At 38.7% G+C, this 21,486-nt stretch overlaps 1 protein-coding gene and 2 long non-coding RNA genes across 3 annotated transcripts; all 3 read right to left on the bottom strand.

Moving 5' to 3' along the window:
• Nucleotides 1-210: 210 nt before the first annotated feature.
• Nucleotides 211-10,738, bottom strand: LOC145425501 (stonustoxin subunit beta-like). The gene is made up of 7 exons (XM_080298590.1): nt 10,584-10,738; nt 10,304-10,403; nt 9,346-9,373; nt 9,047-9,138; nt 8,667-8,789; nt 2,004-2,050; nt 211-1,927 (listed from the first exon to the last, which is right to left on the bottom strand). The coding sequence occupies exons 3-7, from the start codon at nt 9,349-9,351 to the stop codon at nt 1,386-1,388; spliced, it is 810 nt and encodes a 269-aa protein (XP_080154716.1). The 5' UTR covers nt 9,352-9,373; nt 10,304-10,403; nt 10,584-10,738; the 3' UTR covers nt 211-1,385.
• On the bottom strand, nt 3,863-4,838 carry LOC145425532 (uncharacterized). The gene is made up of 2 exons (XR_013906250.1): nt 4,116-4,838; nt 3,863-4,012 (listed from the first exon to the last, which is right to left on the bottom strand). It is a non-coding gene; the product is annotated as an uncharacterized LOC145425532 (long non-coding RNA).
• Nucleotides 4,934-5,859, bottom strand: LOC145425527 (uncharacterized). The gene is made up of 3 exons (XR_013906243.1): nt 5,467-5,859; nt 5,187-5,378; nt 4,934-5,083 (listed from the first exon to the last, which is right to left on the bottom strand). It is a non-coding gene; the product is annotated as an uncharacterized LOC145425527 (long non-coding RNA).
• Nucleotides 10,739-21,486: the final 10,748 nt, after the last annotated feature.

Below are 21,486 nucleotides of genomic sequence, written 5' to 3'. Positions count from 1 at the left end.
AATCCACCTGCTGGAGGCGCTGTGAGCTCACTGGACCCAATCAAACAGATTAAAATACTCCTGTGTACTTTCCTCTTTCTTCAATCCTCACCTTTTCAGATTATTTTTTTTATCCTACTCTCATTTTCAAAGATGCATTTTTTCATTTATTTACAGATTTTAATTATTTTAGTTAAATGAATCCAAACAGTCACTTTTAAATACACTCTAAGAAATAAAATGTTGTATTTACTCCACCCAGTTATGTCAACTGGTTCCACACAACTGGGTTAGTGAAATATAAAACGTATGATACATTTAACTTGAACAAGAAATTTTAAGTACATCTGATAAATCTACTCAACCAAAACAAGCTCTACTGAAACTATAGGATTAAATCACTTTAACAGAATCGCAACTTACTCTATACAAGTTTGTAAATTAAACAAATCAAGTTTGTTAATTAACCTAACTTTAATAACACTTGGTGTGTATACTACACACATATATACACGGGAGAAGTAAACATACACTGACAGAATATGTAAGAAGTCAAGAAGAAAAAATCCGACTGTTTTCATCTTGATTCTTTTGTCTTCACTTTTCCGTTTCTGTTACATTTCATGAGTCTGTTTTAACACGGAATAAAAACCAAATCTGAGCCTGTAAAACTGTTTCTGTTCAGTCAAGAAACACAGACTGGAGGTCATCTATAAGTCAGACTGTTTTTATTGATTATTCCATGAAGAGAGACGTCTCCACAGCGTCCAGTTAGCCATAAGCTGCTCTTCTTGTATCAGCAGTACTAGAAGCTACATTTGGATCAACACAGACTAATAAATGGATCCAGAACCATCCAGATCAGTTGTTGTGAAAACTGGTCACATAGTGGTGATATTGCTTTTCTCCATGAACTAATTGTACTGTAATGTTACTTAATTTGCATAACAAGAGAGAGACACAAATGTATAGTTATGCAATGTAAAAAATTAAAGACACCTATCTCATCATCACAAAGTCTAACCAACAACGTTTAAAATGTCTAAATTATATGTTCCAAAGATTTCATCCATCAGTGTAAGCATGATTAAAATGTGTATAATGCAACAAATTTAGTAATAGATGATAGTAATGCAACAGATTTAAAAATACAGTTCCTCTTTCCTCAGCACTAAAAGTCCTGTGGGTATTTAAACTGCAGTATAGAAGTAAAAACTGATATCTGCTCTTAAAAAAGGCACCAAAGACAATAAAATGATTAAAAAAAATTTCAGGAGAATCAGTTTTATCCAACATCTCTCGACTGAAAAACAAACGAATATATGTACGAGACAGTTACCTGATATACTAAGTGAGGAAAAGTATGAAACACCAATGTGAGAATATTTCTCTGCACAGTAAGTTCATTATTCTGAGTCAGCACAGAGGTGGATACTAGAGTCAGGCTTCACCCTAAACCCAGCATATACAGGTTCAGTGAAGGTGGTGTTGAAGGTGTGCAGGTGGATCAGTTTATCAGAGGAGACACTGTAGAAGGACACAGTTCCTGCAGAACAGTCCACATACACTGCTACTTTGTGAGAAAGAGCTGAGGGGAGAAGAGGGATGGCTCTTAAATCAAATTTGTGACTAGCATAGTAACCTTTATCATCACTGCAGTTGAGACTCCAGGATTGGTACGTCCTTCCAAACCTGCATTCATCCTCTTCTCCTTTCCGTCTGATTCCTCCATAAGCTACAGCAACATGAACCTCTCCTCTCCACTCGACCTCCCAGTAACAGCGACCACTCAGACTGTTGGTACACAGCAGCTGAGGCCAGTGATCGAAGCTAAGATCATGATCAGGATACAGCTGATCTTCTTCCACATGTGTCACCTCCTTGTTGTCATCAGACAGTTTGAGGTTTCTGTGTGCTGTGTTTGGATCCAGCGTCAGATCACAGAAATCTAAAAGGAACCATGAGAAAAAATGTAGAACAGTACAAGATTGTGTGAATGCAGCTCATAAATCAAAAATACTTACATTTCCTTAGACCTGGTCTCATCCACTGGACTCCTTGAGGCTCCACACTGAAATGAGCACGTTATCTTTTAGTGTGCAGACATGGCCTTTATATTCTCTGATTCATCTTTTCTAGAGAAATAACCTTGTGTTTTATTTTATCTCTTAATAAAGTCAAAACAGATATACACTTTCTACGGTTCTAGGGTTTTATGTATCAAAGCACAATTTAAAAAAAAAAATCATCTGGTCCGTACCAGGTTCTTAAATTACCTAAATACAACCTGACAGTGAGTATTAGACATGTAAAAAGGTCAAAATAATATATAAAAATCTGTGTGCACACAGTGCACAGGAATTGAATAACTTAAGAGGAATCGCTTTATGAAGAATTCTAACTTTTCACATGACTGTATCAGCTCTGCATGAAATAACAAATATTTACTTCACTTTTATTTGGCACCAAAATCCTGTTTCAAAGCTTACAGTAGTTCTGCATTTATTGGCATGAAGGCACACAGTAAGCTCCAGACTGAGAATAAGTCTGGGAACCCAATCTGACCCAAAACATTGGCAAGGGGTGACAATGAATCTGGTACGGAGGGGGACAATGAAACAAAAGTGTTACAGTTTCTCAACCAGGTGAACTAAAACTAAAACTTCCGGTATGATGGCGCCTGTGTTTGGCTCTGCCGCTGCAGGGTGCAGTTTGTCGCGCTCCACTACTGTTGTGTTATTTTTTTCTGCTCTACTGTTCTCATTCAGTTTTAATGATGTATTTGCTGCCCTGGTGTATGATCGCCTGGCTTTGCTATCCATCCGATCCTCTATGATGCCTCACGATGTCTCGTCATCCTCTGGCATTTTTCACCCTTCTCCATTAACTGGATCCTTGTCAGGCGATTTCGGTGGTTCCTCTAGACCACGGAGAAGGAGAGGGAGAAGAGGAGGTTTTCAGGTAAAGCTCAGGCTTTACTGGTGGCGTGGTTTGGCTGATAAGCGACGTCGAGCGTGCGTTGTCTCCTGTGATTAGAAAAGCTCCATGGAGGGGGACTTGTTTTCCACGGCCTTGTTTGGATACGCTGGGCCCGGCTCTTTGTGACCAGGATGATGTATTTTGGACACAGCGTTTGGAGTTTTGGGATGTTTGGTTTTTTTTTCTGGTTTTGTACTTTCGATTATTCTTGTTTTCATGATTATATATTCTGTATTGGTTTCATACTTTTTTGCAGCAGCATTTCAGCAACCTCTAAACTCAGTCCGAGTCTTTCTCCTGTTGTTTATGAGACGTTTCCACCAGAAGTGTCAGTGGGAATAACGGAGCAGGAGGGAAAGTCTTTGTGGGTCATTCATCATCATGTAAATATGATGAGGATATTGTGTGTTCAAATTCAGCTGTCTAAGTGTGTGGTGAGTTCATTGAGAGAACGTGTGTCCAGCTTGTATTCCTGTGTATATATTGTCTGTGTTTCACTCTGCTCGTTGTTGCCCCCTCCCTCTTGGTGCATGTAATCTCTGTTAGCCTGTTTGGTATTACAGTTTTTTCTGATTGCTTAAGCACATTTTTTGTAACTATTGGCTAATTTTGCAAAACTCTTCACACAAATAAGAAAACCTGTCACCCAATCATCAAAACATTGTAGTTCTCTTGCAAAAGCAAACACAGCCAGATTAACTCTTCACACCTTCGTAAAAATGGTGTTTCCGTATCAAACAGTACACACAGGCCATCATCTACTAAGCACACAATGCGCCAACTGCACACTGATGGTATGAATACAAAACACATCTGGCGTTTGCCTTCCCTGTGCACAAGGTAGGCTATGTCAGTTTGAGCTCATACTTCTGTCATAGATCCATAAGCATAGAGGGATCCAAACTTCAAGTACTGGTGTTTATTCAAACACATCAAAACAAACAAAAGTGTTTATTTCCAAGTATAGGATTATTTGCAATCGCCATAATGACTATATGGGTTTCTTGGTCTGCAGTGAACATGCTTCCTCTGCCCCAGCATCTGGTCAGCAATTCTGTAAAGTAACAATTTCAGTATTTTTACATCAATGGTATTGGTGTGTTTCTCATTGGCATATGGCAGTGCTACAAATCTTTGTGCGAAGTGACTGTACTAACTGATTCTCATTTCAAAATGTCCTTATGATGCTTGCTACAGTGTAGTGGCTCGAGTTAGGCTGGACCCGTTGGCCAGTCAAGTTGTTCCTGTTATTGTTTTTGTTTTGTAGCTTCGGTTATTTCCAGCCTCAATAGAGCTACTGAGTCCTGCATGCAGCGTCCACTCGTTTTTGAGGATGAAGTCACTTGATGCTGTGGATAACATTTTTAGAAACATTTTGATAATATCTGCAAAAAAAAACTGGAAGAGAGAAGTTAGTCTTTTGACTTTTTGAGGTACCTTGTGTACTAAGGTACTCATTTACTAAATAGAAGACATCCTGGGCTTTCCACTGATATTTCATGTGTTTGGGTGGCCTCTTTTAGCTCCAAAGAGGAAGGAAAACATTAAAAAGTTCAATGAGAAGAGTATTTTTTTCTCGATTCTCAGGAGGCTATGACAGCAAACATCCCAATTAAATCAATATTTATTTACAGTTTTTTCTGATTGCTTAAGCACATTTTTTGTAACTATTGGCTAATTTTGCAAAACTCTTCACACAAATAAGAAAACCTGTCACCCAATCATCAAAACATTGTAGTTCTCTTGCAAAAGCAAACACAGCTAGATTAACTCTTCACACCTTCGTAAAAATGGTGTTTCCGTATCAAACAGTACACACAAGCCATCATCTACTAAGCACACAATGCGCCAACTGCACACTGATGGTATGAATACAAAACACATCTGGCGTTTGCCTTCCCTGTGCACAAGGTAGGCTATGTCAGTTTGAGCTCATACTTCTGTCATAGATCCATAAGCATAGAGGGATCCAAACTTCAAGTACTGGTGTTTATTCAAACACATCAAAACAAACAAAAGTGTTTATTTCCAAGTATAGGATTATTTGCAATCGCCATAATGACTATATGGGTTACTTGGTCTGCAGTGAACATGCTTCCTCTGCCCCAGCATCTGGTCAGCAATTCTGTAAAGTAACAATTTCAGTATTTTTACATCAATGGTATTGGTGTGTTTCTCATTGGCATATGGCAGTGCTACAAATCTTTGTGCGAAGTGACTGTACTAACCGATTCTCATTTCAAAATGTCCTTATGATGCTTGCTACAGTGTAGCGGCTCGAGTTAGGCTGGACCCGTTGGCCAGTCAAGTTGTTCCTGTTATTGTTTTTGTTTTGTAGCTTCGGTTATTTCCAGCCTCAATAGAGCTACTGAGTCCTGCATGCAGCGTCCACTCGTTTTTGAGGATGAAGTCACTTGATGCTGTGGATAACATTTTTAGAAACATTTTGATAATATCTGCAAAAAAAAACTGGAAGAGAGAAGTTAGTCTTTTGACTTTTTGAGGTACCTTGTGTACTAAGGTACTCATTTACTAAATAGAAGACATCCTGGGCTTTCCACTGATATTTCATGTGTTTGGGTGGCCTCTTTTAGCTCCAAAGAGGAAGGAAAACATTAAAAAGTTCAATGAGAAGAGTATTTTTTTCTCGATTCTCAGGAGGCTATGACAGCAAACATCCCAATTAAATCAATATTTATTTACAGTTTTTTCTGATTGCTTAAGCACATTTTTTGTAACTATTGGCTAATTTTGCAAAACTCTTCACACAAATAAGAAAACCTGTCACCCAATAATCAAAACATTGTAGTTCTCTTGCAAAAGCAAACACAGCTAGATTAACTCTTCACACCTTCGTAAAAATGGTGTTTCCGTATCAAACAGTACACACAAGCCATCATCTACTAAGCACACAATGCGCCAACTGCACACTGATGGTATGAATACAAAACACATCTGGCTTTTGCTTTCTCTGTGCACAAGGTAGGCTATGTCAGTCTGAGCTCATACTTCTGTCATAGATCCATAAGCATGGAGGGATCCAAACTTCAAGTACTGGTGTTTATTCAAACACATCAAAACAAACACAAGTGTTTATTTCCAAGTATAGGATTATTTGCAATCGCCATAATGACTATATGGGTTACTTGGTCTGCAGTGAACATGCTTCCTCTGCCCCCAGCATCTGGTCATCTAGCAATTCTGTAAAGTAACAATTTCAGTATTTTTACATCAATGGTATTGGTGTGTTTCTCATTGGCATATGGCAGTGCTACAAATCTTTGTGCAAAGTGACTGTACTAACCGATTCTCATTTCAAGATGTCCTTATGGTACTTGCTACAGTGTAGCGGCTCGAGTTAGGCTGGACCCGTTGGCCAGCTTCCCTCAGGGTCATTCCACGGTTGATGACATGGTCCACTATTGTAGCTCTGATGTCATCAGCAATTCTATTTCTTAATCTTCCTACCCTTCCTCTCCCCCCTCCTCATCTTCCTCTCCCCCCTCCTCGTCTTCCTCTTGCTCCTCCTTGTCCTTGTCGTCCTCTTCATCCTACTTCTTCACCTCCACGTCCTCTTCCTCGGCCTCCTCTACTTCTCACTCTTTCTGCTCGCTCCATTGTACTCCGCACACACAGCTTACCTGTATTATAGTGCTTAGGCTGATTGCAAAGTGAACGAATTATCTAAAAAAGTTTTCACATGTGAAAGTGTGCCAGACAGTTGGCAAATTAGTGTTAATGATAGCCATACATGTGTATACTTTTGCTAGGAGTGTGTTGGAAATTTGGTAATTGAGTGTTGTGCAGTGAATTGTGCCTATAGTTTTGCAAAGTGCGTGTTACAAAATTGCAAACTGAGTGCAAAGCAGTTTTTGTGCTTTTAGTTTTGCAAACTCAGTGAGTGGTTTTGCTATAAGTCTGAATGGTTTTAGAGATTGTGCTACAGGAATCACAGTTAGGGTTTACGCATTCAGAAAAAACTGTAATTACACTTTGAATCTGAGTACTTAATTGAATCGAGAGCATGTATTATTCTTCTCAATCATAATTACAGTTTTTTCTGATTGCTTACAGTTTTTTCCGAATGCCTAAACCCAAACCCATACGGCATGCAAGGAGATATTTTCCCCGGTGCCTTGGACTGGAGGATGTCGCATGCGATGTGGACGAAATTTTGTGGCCGGACCCAGAAAGACGACATGATGTAGGCTGATTGTCTTTTTTTTTCCTTTTATTTGTGGCATTCCTATTTTGTGTTCTGACTTTGTCTTGGTTTTGATGAGTGTGAATAAACACCAATACTTGACGTTTGGATCCTTGTATGTTTACATGACATTATGACAAAGGTGTGACCTCAAATTGACATCTGTACACAGAGAAAGCGAAAGCCAGATGTGTTTTGTATTCATACCATCAGTGTGCAGTTGGCGCATTGTGTGCTTAGTAGATGATGGCTTGTGTGTACTGTTTGATACGAAAACACCATTTTTACAAAGGTGTGAAGAGTTAATCTAGCTGTGTTTGCTTTTGCAAGAGAACTACAATGTTTTGATTATTGGGTGACAGGTTTTCTTATTTGTGTGAAGAGTTTTGCAAAATTAGCCAATAGTTACAGAAAATGTGCTTAAGCAATCAGAAAAAACTGTAAATACTGAGTCCAGATCAGTTTGATGCTGCAGACTCTCCTGATCAGCTCTGTGGAGACATCATGAAGAAATTAGAACCATTTAGCACATAAATACAAGCCACAGATTTCTTCTTCTACTGTTAGATGATCATCCTGATTAAAACAAGCACAACTGTGCTGTAACAAACCTATTATGTCAATTTATAGACTTATTTATTTAACTCCACTAGTCCAAAACTAACAGGTCAGTGATGGTTCTGTACCAGTCTTCTTGTAATGACCATATTATGGATATTTCCTGCACATTGCATCATCACATTAAAAAAGTCAGATTCGTGTTGATGTGTTGAAGTGTTTCATTTTAAGTTTGACCTTTGTGCCTTTAAAATACAAGGAAGAGCATCTTACAGCAGCAGCTGAAGTTTTTTTCTGAGTATAAAAACTTATAATACACATAAACAAAATCATATGATGACACTTTGAATCAGCCTACACTCGGCTACATCTGTGGTGTTCAGTGTCCAGATGCTGAACAATAAAATGATCATCTTATGGTCTGTATTTGTATAAATGGTCTGTATTTGTATAGCGCTTACTATCTTACTACATTATAATCCATTTTGTCTTGTTATTTCATGCAGGTCATATAAAAAAGGACCACTGGTGAAAAATGTAATGTCAATATTACGGTTAAAAAAAAAAAGATTTGCTGTGGTCCTTTATCAGTTGTGTTGATGATTATGAGAATTATTTAATATTTAGAGAAATCCATCAGCTCATATGGTGGCATCCAGCACCACACATACAGCTGCAGATCATTTCACCTTCCTACGCAAAACTGGCAACCGCATCATACTGAAACTCTCATTTACCAAATAAAAGAGTCAAACTAACTGCTGACACATTCCTGCTGATTATCACATAAATTATAATCAGTGTGATGCCCAGTGCAGGGAATGCAGGGCTGTTATGATAGATTTATTTTTCTTTTAAGTTAGCAGCCTCACTTATGGAGCTCTTCAATCTCAGGACTGAGGCCAGGTGTACCACAGAGCTGTAAGGTAAATGTGAAACATCTTACTCCTCAGCAGCAGCAGACTTTGTTCCTTTAAAGTCAAAGATGAAAATCTTTGACCGATCACTCTTCAAAGACACACAGCTGGGTCCAGGTTCAGGTTCAAGCGCATCTGGTGTCTCAGTGATCCTGGTGAACAGAGAAATTACATTTTTAGCCTTCTGACACAAAAAGTAGGATAAACTTGGAGCTAGTCACAGTGATAATATTACAGTAAGGCTAAAAAGTTTGATGCTCTTCACAATGTTCTCTTTAGTCTGTTTGTTTATCCAACTGTCTTTTCTTCTTTTTGTGAACAAAGTTAAAAATAAATAAATGACTAAACCAAACCTTCTCACTGTTTACTCATGGAGTTAAGATACGTTTAACATTTTGTTAAGTCTTACCTCTCATCAGGAGTCAGTTCCCTTCTTTTAAAGTCAGGGCGATCTTCCTGTGGAGATCTGGGTCTGATCTCAGGCTCAGGAGAGTCTGGTCTGAGGAGTGAGGAAAAGAATAAGGCAGGGTTATATATATACACTTTTTTAATCTCCAGGTGGAACATACGCTGGAAAAACTTTGCAGGGTTAAATTAAATTAACAAAACAGAGAGCAGGTTTGTTGTAGAGAGTGCATGCATGTATGAAATCATTTCTGTATTTGTTCTTTTAGCAGTGAAGATAATGCAAGGTTTTGTGTGATATCTTTCCATGTTGGTAAAAACCTGCAGTCACCTGATGGGAGAGAAAAGTGAGAATAAAACACAGATTTTATTTTTTTCTGTTTATTGAGATATTTGATAGCAATAAGGTATCGCTATCAAATACCTGTTTAATTATAATAATAGTTTTATATTACATTACATTACATTATATTATTTTATATTATATTATATTGTAATTGAGGTTTCATTGTTTTTCAAAAAAATCTGAAATAAAGTGAGCTGTGTTGTCTGGCAATCAAAGAGTCAACAAACAATCATTGTGATGATTAAACTTTTTAAAGAGGAGATTAAATAGAAAACAAACAATAAAAAAAAAACATAAAAAACTTACATGATATAAATCAGATCAAAGATTCACTTTTTTATCATCGTCCTGAACACTGTCTGTCTGCAGCTGTTTGCTGTCTGCACTAGGATAAGATCTGATTCTGTTCTTTCTCTATTAAGGTCTTGTCTTACTTTCACCACTTTATGCTTCAGGAGTTTGAGTCTGTATTTAAGTAAAGTATTCTGTAGCTCACTTCCTTGTTTTTCTCGTATCTGTTATTGTTTTGAATACAGGTGCTCACTGTACTGATGACACGCCTACACTGTTAGACTGGTTAAACTGGTTAAACACTGCCTTGTTCTGATGTTTTGCTGAATTTCCTGCCCCTGGCTACTGAATTTCATCCATCAAGTAAAGGGTTTGAACAACTAAACATAAATTATGCAGTTACTAAATGGTGTAAAACATTTTAATTGAATAATAATTATGTTAAGAACTGTAGGGCTCTGCGTCCTGACAAAGTCAGAAATGATCCAGCCACCTAAATCAGACACATGATAAACTACACAGAGAGCTCATCACCCAGAGGATTAATGGTTTTGTCAAAGCACATAAAACCATCATCTGATTGTCTGAAAACACAAAAAACCAAATTCATGGTTCATGTCTCACCTTTAGTCCTTCCAACAGAGTCTGTTCTGCCTGCAGTGGGAAACCTTCAGCCTCCTCAGTCCAGTAAAAAGGTTCTCAAAGGTTTTGTGGTCACGAGCCCCTTTCAGAGGACAACATTATCCCATATAATCAGCTGTTTGGTCTTAGCTTCACATGATGATGTGCACTGACTGAAATATTTAACCACGTTCACCAGATAGCTGACTGGCTAATAATTCAAAGGTAGCAAGAAAGAAGACACAGAATTACAGTAAAAATAAATGAAAGATAAAATACGTACATCTGCCGTGTGTCCTTCTGTCACTCTGTACTTTTTTCATCAGCCCTTACAGGACACTGAACCAAGTCTACTTTCATATGCAAACACAGCTGTCACGCCTTGCTGCCTGAGGTCAGGTTACATCAGCGAGTTTGTTCCTCTGTTTGTGTTCACTACAGCTTCTGTTCAGTTTTCAGCAGCTTTGAAGAAACACACAGTTATTATTAGGTTTGGTTTTATGAGTAAAGTTTGAAGACAGCAGTAAAACAGGAGTAAAAAATAATAATAATAATTATGTGTGTGTGTTGACCTTGAAACAAAAAAATATGATCCTCTGTAATAGGAACTAATATGAGCTCATGTTTATGTGTCTCTTTGCCACACTTAGATCAGCTGTGTCATAGTCATTTATGATTAATAAAAAAAATCCCAATACAAAGGCAAATATTTCATTATGAACTCTAAATATAAAACCAGACAAATAATTATCCTGTGATTTGATGCAAATAGATTAGATGTTATGATGGTGTAGATGTTTTATGTTTCCATTTTTTGTTAAAAACTGATTGAGTGCTGGTTTCACTGCACTCCTTACACCAGTGCAATATTCAAAGATGCCACTAGATGGTCACAGCACTCAGGAGGAACCTAAAACTCCTCAGAGAGAAGTCCTGCAAAATAAATTCTGCAGTTTGTTTCTCTGTTAAGACGGTTGGTGGAATCTCATCTTTGTTCCTGATGCTTCACTTTTGTTGTTTCAGTTCCAGCCTGAACTCTGAACTACATGATCACACAGTGGATTCTCCATTTTGTGCCAAAATCTGTTTTGAGTTTTCAACAACATGGGTGAAATAGAGTAGAATGACGGTGCTGCCGTCGCGAATCGATTTGAGGAGAATGAAGGAACATGTGTGGATTGATTCTAAATGGTCCTCATGTTTCCTTATTTTTCCGATCTTGTCATTTAGAAACATGTTGGGTGCCCGGAAGCGTAACACGTTGACGATTTGTCACCTTGGGTAAATATTAAATTTAGCTCCATATTTTTTTCTGGTTAAACTTAAAACAATTAAAACCTTTTGTCTGGCCATCAGCACCCTGACAGCTGGCTAACACAAACACTCACATTACAAGGATGTTTTTTTAAACAGAAGATGGCAGAAGTTGTGTGTTTTAGTGCAGATCAAAAAATAATCTTATTGGGAAACAACAAACACAACATAAAACTCTCCTCTGAAACAACATTAACTCCAACACTCTGTGGATGATCAGACACCAAAGGCCTTCAGCTTTGTTATGAAGTCTTCATTAATTCTTCTGTAAATAAATTATTTTCTAGAATTAAAGTCGTTTTTTTGCTCGTCTCTCACTCTGTCTAATCCAACATCACCTCTTTAGACACTTAAAGTTTCCGCTGGGCAGAAACAGGTGAAACAATAACTGCTTTTGATCTGTTGGGGAGATTCAAGACTCCTGAATGTCTTTTTATTTTGTTCTTCGGTTCTTTAGAGGCAGAGACCGAGATCAAGAAAGCAGAATCAGTCAGATTGGTGGCTCTGAGTACAAAAGAAGGAACTGATTTTTCTCTTAAATCGCTCATCTCTAAAGAAGGTATGTGAAGGTACAGCACTTAATCCCAAAACACAGATACACAAAGAAGAAATTGAGCGGCAGACAGGAGTACGTTCATGATAAACATTTGGTAACTTTGGATTATTTTTGCTACCGAGGAATTAGACTGTAAAGACTGACATGGATTGTGTTTTGGGAAAAGACAATTCTTTATTAATATGGGCTGGTACAAATATAACACTCTTCTATTTAATTCAAGCACTCCAAGCACTTTCTTACAGGAAGCCTTGTTAACACATTCATACACATTTATTTAACTGTTTTGCGCTGGGATACTTTGAAATCCCTGGACATGTACCATACAGGTGGTATATGCATTCAAGTACAACCAACATTTTTTTTGCTTTCTTCCTTGTAACAAGTCATTGCTGTAACCGGGACTGAGAGAACAGCTTAATTATTTTCTAGATTTTGGACAAGAGTAATGGACTGTGTTACATTCCCCCCCCCCCCGAAGGGGTCTAGGCATATGAGTGAGGGGACCAGTAACAAATTAGTCCAGAATCAGAATGAAAAGGAAAACAGACAGAGTTATGTATTAATATAGTTTTATTACAAATGATATAGGTTATTACAAACAACACTAACTCAAAGAGCCGGCAACGCCGTTTTATTAATAATGCCAAAGAAACAAAGGAAACACTCGCAGCAACAAAAGGAATACTACTAAACAAAACAGGGAGGCACTTCCCACACTTCCTACCCTACTCCTCACCAAAGGGAGACACTCAGATCAATTCAAATCAATTTATTTTTATAGCACTTTACACAGGATAAAAACCACAAAGTGCTTCACAGTAATATAAAACAGATACATAAAATACATTAATAATAAAACACACAGCAGAAATCTAATTAAAAGCCAATCTAAATAAATGAGTCTTAAGCTGCTTTTTAAAAGAATAAATACAATCAAGGCAATGTAATGATGGAGGGAGAGCATTCCACAACCTGGGGGCCACCGCTCTAAAAGATCTATCACCTCTGGTTTTAAAATATGTTCGAGGGACTACCAACAGCTTTTGATTAGAAGATCTCAGGCTGCGAGAGGGAGCGTGGGGTTCTAAAAGATCAGAAATGTAGGCAGGAGCATCACAATTCAAAGCTTTAAAAGTCATTACCAAGATTTTAAAGTGAATTCTGAAATGTACTGGAAGCCAGTGTAATGAACGTAACACTGGTGTAACGTGCTCTCTTTTTCGTGTCTTAGTTAAAAGCCTTGCAGCAGCATTCTGAACTAACTGGAGACGGTCAAGATTCCTTTTGCTCAAACAAAGAAAAAGGCTGTTACAATAATCTAAGCGAGATAAAATAAAAGCATGAATAACCATTTCTAACTCAGACTTAGACAGCAAATTTCGCAGTTTGGAGACATTTCTTAGATGAAAAAGGCAGTTCCTAATTAACTGGCAAGAGTGTTGTTCGAGGGACATGGCAGAATCAAACATCACACCGAGGTACCTGAGGCTCAGGTGAACAGATGAGCCAAGAGAACCAAGATGCTGTTTGATTAGAGATATCTGATTGTCGGGGGCAATAATTAATGTTTCTGACTTCTCAGAGTTCAACTGTAAGTAGTTGTCACCAAGCCACTGTTCAATGGAAGCTAAACATTTAATTAAAGAAGACAGTTTATGGACTTCCATCAGCTTAAAAGAGCTGAATATCATCAGCATAAAAGTGATAAGACACCTCAGGGAACTGCCTAATTATAAGTCCTAGAGGTAACATGTACAAAAGAAAAAGAATAGGACCCAGAACTGAACCCTGCGGTACCCCACATGTCAGATCTTTAGAATGTGACATAAACCGATTCGCAAAAACACTAAAAGACCTGTTGGAGAGGTATGACTGAAACCACTTCAAAGCCAGACAGGACACACCAACTACGTCCCAGAGCCTGTTAATCAGGATGGTATGGTCAATGGTAGTGATGGCCCGCTTGAAGCTGGCGCTCCGGAGCGTGTGTCGAAAAAAACAACACACTGGTTCAGAAGCACTGTGTCGAGGCTTGCTTCGTTTGGCAAAAGTCACGTGACCAGTGACGTCCAAAGCTTCATTACCCACGTAACTGCTTCGGTACATGATTCAAACGGATATAAGGAAGTGAATCATCCACGGGATTCGTGGAGTGTGTTGATGGTGACAGATAGCGAAGAGGTGATCATTCCACTGACAGATATGGAGCCAGTAAGGAAGAGAGGATGTCCTGGCATGTGGAAATATTTTGAGTTGATTTTGCTCAATTCATTTTATCTGCCGAAGTGAAAAACCTGAAATGTCCAAAATCATGTTTTCATAATGGAAATGCCATTACAGCATATGACTTTAGGAACACTTCCATGTGAATTAAAGCTGATGAAGACTACAAAAATGTATTTGACACTATACGTACATTACATTGCTACAGTTTAGAAAATAATTTTGTTTATTGTTTTTAGGTGATAGTCTGCAGGACCCAGGAATACCTGCATATCTACCAGCTTGCAGTGTGGTTCCTGCACTCCACAGCCTCTTCTGTTCCATGCAAGTGGATTTTCTCCAGGGCAGGAGAAACTATTTCTAAGAAAAGAAACAGACTCAGCCAGCGCACAGTAACACTAATCCTCTTTTTAAATGTAAATAACAAAAGGGCTACCTGACATAGATCATGTTTTTACTTTGCAAGTTCTTGATTAGGGGTGGGTTTTGATTATCGCCTTTCTGATTACAATCCATGCTAAATTGAATAAAGTGATATTGATTCATTACAATCCCGTGTCGATTTGTAAATTAACGTTATTATGCCTGAAACGCCAGCATCTCAGGTTAAACCTCACAACATGTCGTCAAACACCATGCAGCTAAAACAGTAACTGGGAGCAGGTTTACGGATTCTGCATACAAACGTGAACACAGAGCGCGGACCCGACGCGTCAGAGTCAGATTTTTGTGCGTCGTCGGGTCCGCGCTGTGTTTGCCTCTTTTTTTCCCCGCTGGCTTCTGCAGCTGCAGGTTTCATAACTCTCTGTTTACATCTCTAATTAAGTCTCACATGTGTCAGCTTTCTTTTAATAGATACGAAATTATGGATATATATTGATACATGACCAGAATTGTAATATTTCTGACTGAGGCAAAACTTTCCAGGTTCCAATCAAATTGAATCGGATCCTGTATCGAATCAAAATGATTCTACAAATCAGTAACGATGCAGCCGTACTCAGCCCGCTAAGCATTTTCCCTTTCCAGTTCACAATCAATCCCACCCCTAGGTCAAAAATATGTATAGGACAATTGGCCTCATCTAATATTTTGTATGAACCTGTCCAGCTGTCCAGTGATTAAATGACAAGTAGATGGAGGCAGGACTTCACAGCAGGGGCATACTCCATAATGTGCTGTGCGTTATCATATGTATATTATATATATTGCTCACTTATTGTGTTTACCAACATCAAGGAGTTATGAGCAAAGAAAGGCCACACCATAGTGCATGTTTAAATAGGGAAAGTTTATTGATCAAAATGTATTACGCAAATACGCATTACATTTTTTTCAGCCCCCCCAATCGAGAAAACAAAACCAATTACATGTTCAAAGCAACGGAACGGTGGCCCAATATCGGAGAGAACTCCACTCTTGAGTGAGCAGTGATAATTGAGCAGTCCGTTTTATTTTGCAGATTCAAGCTGCTCTTCAAAATATTCGCCACCAGATGTCACCGGAGAGGACTGTGTTGAAAAGCTTCGAGTAATGAACCATTTTTCAATACAAGCTTCAGTGCTTCGGAAAGCTTCATTTGGCCATCACTAGTCAATGGTGTCAAAGGCAGATGTCAAGTCCAACAAAACCATGACTGAGGATGCTCCAGAGTCAGCTGACATCATAATGTCACTAGAGACTTTAAGTAATGCGGTAACTTTAAGTAACTCTCAGGGCCCACAAGCCCATCTACTCACTAGTCCGAAGGAGGCTGTCTGTCCAAAACCTAGCACAAAAACCATGTAGCACCACAGAGGAGAAGAAGAAGAAGAAGTAGTGATGTGACGTTCTGTATCGAGGCTTCGGAGCGTGTGTCGAGTAATGGAGGGGGCGTTTCCGCGATGCGCGTATCGAGGCTTGCTTCATTTATGGGAGGAGCTGAAAATGATGACGTCCGAAGCCTCGCTGCCCGGCTGTACCACGTGACTGGTTCATGAAGTGGTTCGAACTTTGCCGCGAGATATGACAGCGATATAAACCCCTCTGACTTCATTCAAAAATGTGGGTGTTTGATGGAGAGTTGCGGTTAGTGAGAGTTTGGAGACAGTTTGGAGGTTTATGAGAGTGAGGAGAGAAAGTCAGGAGAGAATGGAGCCAGCTAAGAAGAGGAGGATGTCCTCCCCTGTGTGGGAACATTTTGATCTTATTCCTCCCAACAAGGTATGTAAATTTCTACAGAAGATGTATTTTCATAATACTGATGGTGCAATACAATTTATGTTGAGCTGTCTGTACTTTTGTACAAGGTGAAGTGTTTGCTATGTGCCAGGGAGCTGGGATATAACAACAACACCTCATCCATGCTTAGGCACTACAGAGCTTTGCATGAGAATAAGGGGAACACCGATTGTGGAGCAAGACCAGGTGAGCCATCAAATGCAATGATAATATAGCATGCAGTAATGTTACTAAATGATATAACAATATTATACAACTGTTATAAGTTACGTGTGTGATATTTATATCTGTGCTTTGTCTTTCCTCAGGAGAACAATCTCAAATAGCTGAAGACCTGGTTAGCATGGTGATTGAGGACTCCCAGCCATTTAGCATTGTGGAGGACAAAGGATTTAAAAGATTTGTTAAATCATTAAATCCTAGCTATGTTCTCCCCACTAAAGGTTATAAAAGCAGTGAAAATTTAGTTTTTACAGAATAAAATGTGAACAGGCAGGACTGAGGCTCAAAGCCTGTAGCTGTCCATACCTCAACGTTACAAAAGCACAACCACTGTCCACACCCCAACCACACCTCACCTCACAGTAAATGATCATTTCCATGTTAAGCATTTCCAAATAATCATTTCCCATACTGCCAGTATAAATATACACAGTATACTGCCATCACTACAATATACATGTTTTACACACTCCTTTTGTTGTTGACATTTACAGGCTGTGTGCAAAATGCCACACTCTTCAAATTCATGCCAACTAATATTTTTACGTCCAGTAGGTGTCCTACTAGAGCACATGAAGCTTCATGAAGCTTCGCGTTGGGGTGAACCAATTGGATGAAAAGCTTCAGTGCTTCATGGGGCTTCATCTGCCCATCACTAAGAAGAAGAACCTCACAGCTCATCCCTAGTTTAAATAGCCTCAGAGGTGATTGCTGACTGGAGTCAGGTGGCAAACGAGGCTAATCAAAAGCAGCTGTGTCCTGGGGCGAGAGGAGAGTGGGAGAGACAGAGGGGGTAGGAGTGGCAAGAGAGGAGGAGGCGGGGAGAGCGGGCAAACACCCCACCCACAGCCTCACAGGATGTAACAGACTGTTAAATGAAAGGTGGACGGGAGAGAGGGAGAATACTAAAGTTAAAGGTCAAAAAACAATTCCCTGTCAGAGCCCAGGCATATCCCGCTCAAATATGAACGATTAGATTCTTTATATTTATACTTAAAAAGGATGTCCATGAGCTACAACCTTAGAAAGAAAGTCATTAAAAAGCTTTATTTCACTCTCTAGTTTGTTCTCTAAAAGATTTTGTAACTGTCTCTTAGTGGTGTACTGCTTGTGATCTGTACACAGTGATCAGAGTAAATCAAAGTGCAGGTTTTTCTTCTGGTTACTTCCATTGCAGTGGTTGTAGTTCCTGTAGTTTTGGTCAGTCAGTGTAATAATCAGGATCATGAACAGGATCAGATGTTGTAATGAGTGAATGAAGTCAGATTGTAGATTTTCCTTCTTCTAGCTGTACTGCCTGACCTTTGACCTTATGTGTTGATGACTCTTCACCTTACTTTTGGGGAGAAGTAACTTGACCAACACAGGTCAAAAGGAATACACTGAAATATTTTTCTGTTGTTGTTTATTCTTTAGAATTGTGCTCTCAGTGATGGCTGTTTAATTTGTTGCTAAACTCTTCAACATTTCTGGCTCTCTGACAAATATAAAGACAGGAAGTCAGAAAAAATTTCCTCATAATCATAGTTAATTAAAAAATGAAAAAATAGGGTGATTGCATGAGAAGAAGCTGAAGTTTTTAATGGAGACTGTCTGTTTTTGCAAAAAATCGAAAGGGATTTTAGAAGATTGTTGTTTGTTTTGTTTCCAAAACGGAAGCCATGTTTACAACTGCACTGATTATTAAAGTGGCATTACAGCTTTGCATTTACAATTTAAAGTAATTTTCAGTGAATATCAAAATAATTTAAAGCTGGACAGTTCCACACTTTATTTAACAATTTATTTTAAGGCAATAAAACAGATGTTACAGGAAGAGAGTCTTACAGTCTGATGTTGTCTCATCCAAAAGCCAAAGGTTTTTCTGGAGGTTTTTTTTTTCTCTTGTTTTTCTTTTTCTCTTTCCCTTAAAATAAAACAAATGAGAACAGACAAGCAGAGCTGTGACTGATGTTGGTACCAGACTCAGTACAATGCATAAAGCGGTTCATCCCCAGTTCTCTGCTTTTAAACTTAAGGTTGGTCTTTGAGGTTCAAGCTGAGCAGCAGCTTCTGTAAAACTCATTAAATACATACTTTTTTCTTTTTGCAGAACTGACTCCAGAACCAAGTGGTCCTCAACTAATGATGTAATTAACTTTGTTGTCATATATGGCACTTCATACAGTATGTCAGAAAATCAAACCAAATTATAGAAAAGTTGCTTGCACCCATACTGCCCCGACATCATGCCTCCGCATTTTGGAGATTACTTTGGCACCGACCGGTTTTCTATCACCCATTTGCGGGGTGTAAAGGCGCCCTCCACTTGCGAGGTGCGCCTGCTGCTTGCCACATGGGGAGGAGAGGGGCAGGCCTGCGGCGGATTCTCTGAGTGGCTGGAGCAGCATCTAATAACCAGCTCAAATATATTATATTATATACTATATATAATAACCGCCAAATAAAACATAATAAAAAGAAAGCAAGAAACTAGGGCGGTCAACATTAACGCTGTTATCACGATTAATGCAATTAAAATTTTTAACGCAATTAATCAATCTGGAGTGTAGAATGACTCAAAATCCCTGTAAAGTCTCTGTCAACGCATTTCGGGTAGTTTGTCCATTTTGCGCTCCAGAGGGGTTGATTGCGTTAAAAATTGTAATCACGTTAACCGTGATGACAGCGTTAACGTTGACAGTCATACAACAAACACAAAAACTGAAGACATTATGATATAGACTTGATTGAGATGATTGAGAATGCATCAAGACATATTTGACAGTTCACTCAGACATTCAACACAACAAAGCCTGTTCAGTGGTTTCAATTATCTTACAAGTTTCTGGTAAAGAGTTCATTTCAGAAGATATTTCAATCAAACATATTAAAAATCACTTCTCACTCTGTCATTACTAAACAAACACATCTCCATTTACCAACAGAGTCAGGATCCTGGGTCACTCGACCCAGCACTTTGAATTCTTTGTGTCTTTATAATTTTGTATTGTGTTTTTCCTCCTCTGCATCTAAGCTAACTTTCTTTGGTTGGCTGGCCCATTTAATAGAAGGTTTAAACAGCATGTGTGTGTGGCTCAAATCCAGTGCATGTGTGCTTTAGGTACCTTTACTAAGGATATCCTGTCTTTATGATATCATAGAGAGTATGAGTAGAAAAGAAGCCCGAGGCTCCGGCTCACTGGTATTACTTCTATACATAATCACCTTTTTATTTAACATTGTTAAATATTATGGTCATATCTAATGCATCTCATCCATTGCTGAAACAGTATAGCTCTACATGACAGGAAATAAGGAAACGCATAATGAGTCTACTCTAAGGAGCTTGGAAAGAGAAGCGTCTGCACTTCTTTAAGTTTCTTGAAGACGTCTCACCTCTCATCTGAGAAGCTTCTTCAGTTCTGAGTCTACTTACAAATGACATTATGCATACTGAGTTTAAATGCTCTCTTTAAAGGCTTCACCTGTTCATTATTTCTCATTTATTTATAAGTTCTGTCTGCCTTTTATCATAATTACCATTTTATTCTGTTTATATATTTCCATTTAACCTCTGCAGATCAGGCTAATTTCACTGAGTGCAGAATAGGTCTACAAAGCTGAGCAAAAGAGCAACATCACAATAACATGGCTCAAAATGTCAACACTAACAGGCCTCCTGACTTCCTGCAAAAAGACCTAATGAATATGAAAAGGAAAACACATGTTTATTCTATAACAGTGAGACTAACACTGAGGCGTATCCAGATGAGCACTACAGAGGATGACAGTATCATTCAGTTCACCTGGAACGGATGGCTTGAGTGTCTTCTTAAGTCATCTGAGACTCAACGACACAGGCACATATCACTGCATCGCTATCCTTAAGAGAAAAAATAGGTCATAGGTCAAATCACGTGACCTCAAAGTTACAGATAAGATAACAATACTAGCTCCTTTGGGTTTGTTTATAGCACTTTCACTCAATCTGTTTGGTAAATAATAGGCCAGTTATGTACATATAGAAAGTAGGTGCACATTGCAGATTGCTGCTACTGTTATACATAAGTTGCTTTTAAAATACCTCAGAGCTGTATCACAGTGTACTTTTACATCAGCCTCCACTCCTCTACATTTACATTTATAAAACCAGCCTTTTTTTAAGTGAAGATGCCAACAAATCCATACTATCCTGACCAGCTTCTTCTAAAACAGGTTATTAGGCTTCAGTGGTGGCTGTAACTCAGGAGGTAGAGCCAGTCTACTGACTGAAAGGTTGGTGGTTTGATCCCTGATTACACGAGTCTGCATGCCAAATATCCTTGTGCAAGATACTAACCCCAAGTTGCTCTCCAATGCTTCCGTGTTAGGGGTTAGATAAAAGCATAGAAGAAAGTGTTTGGTTGAATGGGACATGTTGTTTAAAGCGCTTTGGGGTCGTAGCAAAGTGCTGTGTAACAATCAGTCCATTTACCATTAGTGCGAAACTGTTTTTGATTTTAGGTCCGGGAGGGCATCATGTGTAAAACTCAGCAAAGTCAAACATGTTGAACCACCCACTGTCGTGACCTCTTCTGGCAACAGAGGAACAAGTAGCTTCTCTCTTTTTTTCTAAACTGACAGCTGTTTTCTAGTTTTTCATTTCCATGAATATGTGAGGGTTTGC

Source organism: Astatotilapia calliptera, chromosome 3 (genome assembly GCF_964374335.1).
Source record: "Astatotilapia calliptera chromosome 3, fAstCal68.1, whole genome shotgun sequence".
Classification (NCBI taxonomy): domain Eukaryota; kingdom Metazoa; phylum Chordata; class Actinopteri; order Cichliformes; family Cichlidae; genus Astatotilapia; species Astatotilapia calliptera.
The sequence above is the reverse complement of the archived record's forward strand: the minus strand, read 5'-3'. Positions and strand labels throughout refer to the sequence as shown.